Source organism: Echiichthys vipera (assembly GCF_963691815.1).
Source record: "Echiichthys vipera genome assembly, chromosome: 20".
Classification (NCBI taxonomy): domain Eukaryota; kingdom Metazoa; phylum Chordata; class Actinopteri; order Perciformes; family Trachinidae; genus Echiichthys; species Echiichthys vipera.
The window spans coordinates 1,039,837-1,049,400 of record NC_139845.1 but is presented as its reverse complement, the minus strand read 5'-3'; the positions used below and the strand labels follow the sequence as shown (position 1 = coordinate 1,049,400).

At 49.4% G+C, this 9,564-nt stretch overlaps 1 protein-coding gene across 1 annotated transcript; it reads right to left on the bottom strand.

The window, feature by feature from the left end:
- Nucleotides 1–2,908: 2,908 nt before the first annotated feature.
- On the bottom strand, nucleotides 2,909–4,648 carry LOC310962790 (potassium voltage-gated channel subfamily A member 10; the record flags this gene model as incomplete). The annotated part of the gene is made up of 1 exon (XM_083935366.1): nucleotides 2,909–4,648. The coding sequence occupies one exon, from the start codon at nucleotides 4,646–4,648 to the stop codon at nucleotides 2,909–2,911; it is 1,740 nt and encodes a 579-aa protein (XP_083791492.1).
- Between the last annotated feature and the right edge of the window lie 4,916 nt (nucleotides 4,649–9,564).

Here is a 9,564-nt window from a genome sequence, read left to right as displayed (position 1 = left end):
TTAACACACGTTTATGCTCCTAGAGGACACTTTAACACACGTTTGTGCTCCTAGAGGACACTTTAGTACACGTTTATGCTCCTAGAGGATACTTTAACACACGTATATGCTCCTAGAGGACACTTTAGCACACGTTCATGCTCCTAGAGGACACTTTAGCACACGTTTAGGCTCCTAGAGGACACTTTAACACACGTTTATGCTCCTAGAGGACACTTTAGCACACGTTTAGGCTCCTAGAGGACACTTTAACACACGTTTATGCTCCTAGAGGACACTTTAACACACGTTTATGCTCCTAGAGGACACTTTAGCACACGTTTAGACTCCTAGAGGACACTTTAGCACACGTTTATGCTCCTAGAGGACACTTTAACACACGTTTATGCTCCTAGAGGACACTTTAGCACACGTTTATGCTCCTAGAGGACACTTTAGCACACGTTTATGCTCCTAGAGGACACTTTAACACACGTTTATGCTCCTAGAGGACACTTTAGCACACGTTTATGCTCCTAGAGGACACTTTAGCACACGTTTAGACTCCTAGAGGACACTTTAACAGACGTTTAGGCTCCTAGAGGACACTTTAACAGACGTTTAGGCTCCTAGAGGACACTTTAACAGACGTTTAGGCTGTGATGGAGGCTGTGATGGTGATGGAGGCAGTGATGGAGGCTGTGATGGAGGCAGTGATGGTGATGGAGGCAGTGATGGAGGCTGTGATGGAGGCAGTGATGGTGATGGAGGCAGTGATGGAGGCTGTGATGGAGGCTGTGATGGTGATGGAGGCTGTGATGGAGGCTGTGATGGTGATGGAGGCAGTGATGGAGGCTGTGATGGAGGCTCTGATGGTGATGGAGGCAGTGATGGTGATGGAGGCTGTGATGGAGGCTGTGATGGTGATGGAGGCAGTGATGGAGGCTGTGATGGAGGCTCTGATGGTGATGGAGGCAGTGATGGTGATGGAGGCTGTGATGGAGGCTGTGATGGTGATGGAGGCTGTAATTAGTCGGTGAACTCAGATGAGAGTAATAACAGAAGCAGGCGAACGTGCACGCTGGGCTTCTGCTCGGCTGCGTCCAGATGCTGCGCTGCTGGCCGTGTGTCAGCGGAGGTGAGGCCACGTGGACCGACTCCTCACGCACAGAAGCAACTGTTGTCATGGTAATAACGTCCATGTGCACCGCGGCGGTGAGGAGCGTGGAGGACGGAGAACAAACACAAACGGCGTGTGATCTGAAGTGACGGGTGCTGAGCTCAGCAGAAGTCCAGGGAACTCGATTCAGCACCAAAAGGACATTGTTTTTTTACGAGCATAAACGTGTGTTAAAGTGTCCTCTAGGAGCATAAACGTGTGTTAAAGTGTCCTCTAGGAGCATAAACGTGTGCTAAAGTGTCCTCTAGGAGCATAAACGTGTGTTAAAGTGTCCTCTAGGAGCCTAAATGTGTGTTAAAGTGTCCTCTAGGAGCATAAACGTGTGTTAAAGTGTCCTCTAGGAGCATAAACGTGTGTTAAAGTGTCCTCTAGGAGCATGAACGTGTGTTAAAGTGTCCTCTAGGAGCATAAACCTGTGTTAAAGTGTCCTCTAGGAGCATAAACGTGTTTTAAAGTGTCCTCTAGGAGCATAAACATGTGTTAAAGTGTCCTCTAGAAGCATAAACCTGTGTTAAAGTGTCCTCTAGGAGCATAAACGTGTGTTAAAGTGTCCTCTAGGAGTATAAACGTGTGCTAAAGTGTCCTCTAGGAGCATAAACGTGTGCTAAAGTGTCCTCTAGGAGCATAAACCTGTGTTAAAGTGTCCTCTAGGAACATAAACGTGTGCTAAAGTGTCCTCTAGGAGCATGAACGTGTGTTAAAGTGTCCTCTAGGAGCATAAACGTGTGTTAAAGTGTCCTCTAGGAGCATAAACAAGTGTTAAAGTGTCCTCTAGGAGCATAAACAAGTGTTAAAGTGTCCTCTAGGAGCATAAACGTGTGTTAAAGTGTCCTCTAGGAGCCTAAACGTGTGTTAAAGTGTCCTCTAGGAGCATAAACGTGTGTTAAAGTGTCCTCTAGGAGCATAAACGTGTGTTAAAGTGTCCTCTAGGAGCCTAAACGTGTGTTAAAGTGTCCTCTAGGAGACTAAACATGTCTGTATGGAGGACCATTAGTGACACACCTGCACAAAGCTGATGATCCAAAACAACCACAGGTGAGACTGTGGGACACTCACCTGGTGTCTGCGTGGCTCCGTCTCCTCCAGACTTTGCTCGGTCCTCGTCTCCTGGTTTTTCACTTTACTTCCATATAAAGTCTCTTTTTCTTTTTCTTAAATAACAAAAAAGTTCTTTAGTTTGATCTTAACAAGGCTAAAAAAGGTCCTCTGCTTTCACCTGAGTCTGCTCGTTACGCCCCGGACAACGTCTCCTGCAGGACGTTGTCCGGGGCGCAGCGCGTGTTTGGGGGCTCGTCCTGGACTGACCGACTCATGAACGCGCTCTGTGGGGGAGGGTGCACACATCTGCGGCGTGTCCGCGTAAACATAACGACTAAATGCAGGGTAAGAAAAATAAGATTTGGCTTTTGTTCAGTTCTTGTTGCACTAAACACGGACTCGTCCTTATTCTATGTACACGACCTGCACGCGTCCCTCTCGCGCTCCCTGCTGATCTTTAGGTGGCTCCTGCTGTTGCTGCAGCGCGTGCGCCGCGGCTCCACTCCCGGATGTGCTTCAGCAGATGAGGAGGATTAAAATGTGCTTTTTATAAATCGACCCCGCCGCTCTCTCAACTTTTCAGGATTGCAAAGTGTTGATCCTCCAACATCCAAGTGATGCGCAGAGCCTCACGAGCGCGTGGACGGGGGTCTAATCTAAACAACTATGGGCTGTAACAGTTTGGATGAGAGGGGGGTCGAGTCTGCGGGACTACAGGTCCGTCTCCCGCGTGTCCAGGCAGAACGCGTAAAGGGATCTCTTGAAGTCCATGCTGCTGTTCGCCTTCATGTTCGCCTTCTCCGCGGACGCGCCGTCGTTGTTCTCCGCGTCCTGCTGCTGCGACTTCTCCGAGGACTTGCTCCCCTTGCGCTTCAGTTCGGGGCTCGCTCGGCCGCTGTTGGGCTCGTCCTTCAGGGACGACTGGTCCTGGTCCGTCTCCCGGTGGTAGAAGTAGTTGAAGTTGGACACGATGACCGGCACCGGCAGCGCGATGGTGAGCACCCCGGCGATTGCGCACAGGGAGCCCACTATCTTACCCCCAACCGTCACCGGCCTCATGTCTCCGTACCCTACGGTCGTCATGGTAACCACGGCCCACCAGAACGCGTCCGGGATGCTGGAGAAGTGCGACTCCGGCTCGTCCGCCTCGGCGAAGAACACGGCGCTGGAGAAGAGGATGACCCCGATGAAGAGGAAGAAGATGAGGAGGCCGAGCTCCCGCATGCTGGCTTTGAGAGTCTGGCCCAGGATCTGGAGCCCCTTGGAGTGCCGCGACAGCTTGAAGATCCGGAAGACCCGCACCAGGCGGATGACCCTGAGGATGGCCAGGGACATGGCCTGCTGCCCGTTCTGGTGCTCCTGGCCCTGCTGCTCCGCCAGCTCCGTGCCCACTGTGATGAAGTAAGGCATGATGGACATGATGTCGATGATGTTCATGACGGTCTTGGAGAACTCCGACTTGCTGGGGCACGCGAAGAAGCGCACGAACAGCTCGAAGGTGAACCAGATGACGCACGTGGTCTCGATGATGAAGAAGGGGTCCGTGAAGGTGAGGGAGGGCCGGGGGGCGGTGCTGTTGTCCATCCGGCTGGTCACCGGCAGCTCCCTCTCGTCCCTGAACTCTGGCAGCGTCTCCAGGCAGAAGGTGATGATGGAGATGGTGATGACGATCACGGACACGATGGCGATGCCCCGGGCCGGCATGGAGCTCTCCGGGTACTCGAAGATGAGCCAGACCTGCTTCTGGAACTCGTTCTGGGGCAGCGGCTTCTCCTCCTCCTTTATGTAGCCCTCGTCCTCTCGGAACCTCTCCATGGCCTCCTCCCCCAGCTGATAGAACCGGATCTCGTCCGCGAACACGTCGATGGACACGTTCACGGGTCTGCGGATCTTCCCCCCAGACTGATAAAAATACAAAATCCCGTCGAAACTCGGTCGGTTCCGGTCGAAGAAGTACTCGTTCCGGAGCGGGTCGAAGTATTTAATCCTCTTGGCGGGGTCTCCCAGCAAAGTATCCGGGAACTGGTTCAGTGTGCCCAGCTGGGTCTCGTACCTGAGCCCGGCTATGTTGATGAGCACCCTCTCGTTGCTCTCCGTGTCCATGTCCATGTCCAGCATGTCCTCGTCGAACAGGTGGGGGCTGTGGTCCGCGCGTAAAAGCGCATCCATGGCGTTCTCGCTGCAGCTCAGAGTGTTGTTCATGTCGTTGATTTTCCAGGAGCTCTGCTGCTGATGAGGGTGATGGTGCTGCGGCGGCGGCGGCTGCGGCTGCGGGCTCCCGCGGGTGTTCAGCTCTTTAGTGTAGTCCTCTCCGAGGCCGGTTTGAACGAAGCCCGACTGAGGGACATCCAGCGCGTTCCGGCAGCTCTCCTCGGCATTGTTGCCTCCACCACCACCACCACCGCTCCCTTTAGCGCCGCCGTTCTCAAAACTCACCAAGGCTATCTCCATTCCGCAGCCATCCACAGTTAATGTGTGAAAGACAGAAGAGACTTGTTGAGCCGCGCCGACAACAACATCCTCTCCGAGGCTCCAGGGACGAACAAGTGAAGGATGGAGCTGACGGAGCGGGTCGGATCACGGCTGCTGCTCCTCCAGCCGCCGCTCCTCTCTACATGGATGGATGCATGTGCTGCCGCTGCTGCTGCTGCTCCTGCTGCTGCTCCTGCTGCTCCTGCTGCTGCTGCTGCTGCTGCTGCTGCTGCTGCTGCTGCTGCTCCTGCTGCTGCTGCTGCTGCTGTGGATGGAGGAAATATTAAAGCCACCGGAGCAGAGGGAGCAGAGCCAGAAGACCCGGATGAGAGAGTAGCGGCTGGAATGATTACTCCTGACGTCAAAAGTGCTGCTCAGACCGTTTAACTGCCTCTGAAAATGTCTGTGGATGTGAGACAAGCTGTCGCCCTCTCTCTCTCTCTCTCTCTCTCTCTCTCTCTCTCTCTCTCTCTCTCTCTCTCTCTCTCTCTCTCTCTCTCTCTCTCTCACACACACACTCTCTCTCTCTCTCTCTCTCTGGGGGCGGGGACGGACTCTGTTCATTTTCTAGGTTTATGGCAACAAAGTGCGCGCGCATTGGCGTCACTTTATTTTGAAATTCGGGGTCTTTTTTTATCATAAGATGAGACAAAAACCCAGAGAGAGGACCCTGGTTTGAGGTTTACACTAAAGCTTTTAATGTGTCCAACATTAAACATTTAAACATTTAGAGGAAACTTGAGCTCCATAAGGTTTGATTTGGTTCATCTTTGGTGCATCTAGGAGCATAAACGTGTGTTAAAGTGTCCTCTAGATGCATAAACGTGTGCTAAAGTGTCCTCTAGGAGCATAAACGTGTGTTAAAGTGTCCTCTAGGAGCATAAACGTGTGTTAAAGTGTCCTCTAGGAGCCTAAACGTGTGTTAAAGTGTCCTCTAGGAGCATAAACGTGTGCTAAAGTGTCCTCTAGGAGCATAAACGTGTGTTAAAGTGTCCTCTAGGAGCATAAACGTGTGTTAAAGTGTCCTCTAGGAGCATAAACGTGTGTTAAAGTGTCCTCTAGGAGCATAAACGTGTGTTAAAGTGCCCTCTAGGACCCTAAACCTGTGCTAAAGTGTCCTCTAGGAGCATAAACGTGTGTTAAAGTGTCCTCTAGGAGCATAAACGTGTGTTAAAGTGTCCTCTAGGAGACACTTTTTTCTGGTTTAAACATTATTTGAAACATTTCTGATGTAAGAACTCAACTAAATATAAAGGTGTACCACAGGGTTCAACACTGGGTCCACTTTTTTTTTTTTTCCTATTTCGTTAATGATCTTCCTTTAATTTGTTCTAATTCTTCTGTTCGACTGTTTGCAGACGACACTCGTTTATACTTCTGAACTTCATTTACTGCAAAACAAGATGTTTCATCTCAGTGATTTATCCTCATGAATAAACTTGTAAATAATGAACATAGATAAAGTTGTTCTCGCATATTTTAATGTGAAAAACTTAGATTTCTCCGGTTTGAACATTATTGGAAACATTTTGGTAACGTAAGAACAAAACTCAACTAAATATCGGTTGTTTTTACACATTTTAATACAGAAAAGTTACATTTTATATCATTTATCACCTCCTTTGATTGTGTCTTTTTCTTCTTTTTCTGCAGTGGATGAAAACAAGCATTCATTTGCTTTTTCCTTTGAATATTTTCTGCTTATTCATAAAAAACATGCATCACATTTGGATGCAAACCTGATGTAATGAGTCTCATATTTGCATTTTATCATCTTAATGTTCTAATGTTGCTGGTTCCCGTCCAGGACCCTTCATTTACAGTAGTTCACAACATAAAGTGACTCTGTTTGCATGTTGCTCCCTTTGACTCTTACATAACATCTGAGCTTCTCTGCGTCGCTGCATCGTTTTCATCCTTAATGCACACAAATCCTTCCAGCCGCAGCACAAAGACCAGCTTCCACATGAAGACATCCGAGGACGCTTCCACTCCTCGCCTTTGTGTCCTCTTTGTGTCCGAGCGCTCTGCTCTTCTGTGGACGGGAGGTCGAGCCCCGGGGCCACTCTGCACTCCGCTCTTCATCCGGATGTTCACTCGTCCCGCTGCCTTTGAAGGAGATGGACGGCTCCTTTCTTTACCTCCACAAACGCACACGAGCTCGTGTTCCCGTGCGATATATAAAGACGACCCTCCAGTCGCTTTGACTCGCTGAAACCACAGTTTGTGTTTGTGGCAAAGAAACATGAAACCAAACGTCTCGTGAGCCTGGGACCAGCGTGACATTCAGAGACGCAGATGTGACATAATCATTTACATAAGTCACAGAAGCATCAACTGTGAAGGAATCCCTGTGTGTCTAAAACTACCTGTGTTATATTTCAATGTCTTACTTTTTAGCTCGTCAGGACCCAAAGAACCAGGTCCAGGTCAGGACCCAAAGAACCAGGTCCAGGTCAGGACCCAAAGAACCAGGTCCAGGTCAGGACCCAAAGAACCAGGTCCAGGTCAGGACCCAAAGAACCAGGTCCAGGTCAGGACCCAAAGAACCAGGTCCAGGTCCAAGCGTGTGAACTGTGTTTCCTCAGGAGGGGGTCTGGAGTCTCCCTTAGAGAGAGGGGGAGAAGTTCAGCATCCGTGAGGAACTCGGAGTAGAGCCGCTGCTCCTTTGTGTTGAAAGGAGCCAGTTGAGGTGGTTCAGGATCATCTGGTCTGGATGAACCCTGGGCGCCTCCCTAGGGAGGTGTTCCAGGCACGTCCAGCTGGGAGGAGGCCTCGGGGAAGACCCAGGACCAGGTGGAGAGATTAGATCTCCACACTGGCCTGGGAACGCCTCAGGATCCCCCAGTTAGAGCTGGTTAATGTGGCCCGGGAAAGGGAAGTTTGGGGTCCCCTGCTGGAGCTGCTGCCCCCGAGACCTGATCCAGGATCAGAGGCTGAAGCTGAGATGAGATGATATAATATATATAATAATCTTTCTGCTCATTTCTGTCGTAAACATTCAAACATTTTTGATCTTAAACATTTAAATTATCTGATTTAACTTCCTGTGACTTTGATTTGACCTGTTTTCTTTTATCTACCTCATTTATATTTGACTAAGAGTTTATTGTTTTTTATACTTTCTGTATTTGTTTAAACCTCTCTTGTGTTTTTTAAGCTGCTGGAAACTTAATTTCCCTGCAGGAGTTCGTCCCAAAGCATCAATAAAGAGAAATATTAATCTATAAATCTATATCATTATAAACCTACAGCAGAAACATCTCATCCTAAAGAACAAAGCTGCACATAAAGAACATTAAGTGGGTCGAGTTCTCCTCATTTTTGGGATCATTTGGAGCATTTCCGCAGCTTTATCCTGAGATCAGCTCCGTTTATTGTTGTGACACGCGCTTAAAATAATGTGAACCGACCCTTTAACGGAGGACCGTCCAAGACGCATCCCAAACCTCAAACTGTGGAGGACACACACTCTCAGAGCCGGTGGGCACACACACACACACACACACACACACACACACACACACACACACACACACACACACACACACACACACACACACACACACACACACACACACACACACACACACACACACACACACACACACACACACACACACACACACACACACACACACACACACACGCACACACACACACACACACACAGAGCCTGTCGGTTTCTAAAAGCAGAGAAGGTGACCTATTTAAAAAGGTTAGTTTCTCAGCCCGTGGGTGGATTAGGAAAACAAAGCACGAGCACTATATTTATCCGTTTCCTTATCTGATGCTGCCGCCGAGTGCACCCCCCCCCCCCACCGGATTAGTGCGCCGTCCTCAGACCCCCGTCTCAGCGTGAGACCGACCACCAGCCACCGGCAACCGGCAACGCTGCGATTTCACGCACCGGCTGCAGCCACCAGGGTGTTTCTGCAGCAATCCACTTTACAGCATTTGGTGTGTGTGTGTGTGTGTGTGTGTGTGTGTGTGTGTGTGTGTGTGTGTGTGTGTGTGTGTGTGTGTGTGTGTGTATGTGTGTGTGTGTGTGTGTGTGTGTGTGTGTGTGTGTGTGTGTGTGTGTGTATGTGTGTGTGTGTGTGTGTGTGTGTGTGTGTGTGTGTGTGTGTGTAATGTGTGTGTGGGAGTACCACTCTGTGGTACTTGAGGTCTCGTTGCCAGTTACAGAGGGAGACAGTTACCATAACAACAGGTAACCACTAACAACCAGCATCCGTAACGACTGCAGCTCACAAATGAGCTCTGATTACAGAGCTGCTGCTGAACACAACAACAACAACAACAACACAACAACACAACAACAACAACAACTCAACAACAACAACAATAACAACACCAGCAACAACAACAACAGCAGCAACGACAACAACAGCAGCAACAACAACAACCACGACAACAACAGCAGCAACAACAACAACCACAACAACAACAACAACAACCACGGCAACAACCACTACAACAGCAGCAGCAGCAACAACAACAACAACAACCACAACAACCACAGCAGCAGCAACAACAACAACAGCAGCAGCAGCAACAACAACAACAACACAACAACCACAACAACAACAGCGACAACAACAACAACAACAACCGCAACAACTACAACACCAACTACAGCAGCAGCAGAAACGACAACAACACAACACCATTAACAACAACAACCACAACAACATCATCAACAACAACAACTAAAGAAGTAAACAAAGCAGCAATGGGCTCCTTCCACTGTAATGGACTTTACTATGAGAGGAGCTGGTACAGGGGCCAGTAGGTAAGTCTTTAAAACACTCTTTAATAAACTCTGGCTTCACTAACTACACTGTTGCTGCTTTGTTCTGTGTGTAGGGACTCTTCTCATGCTGCTGCAGAGG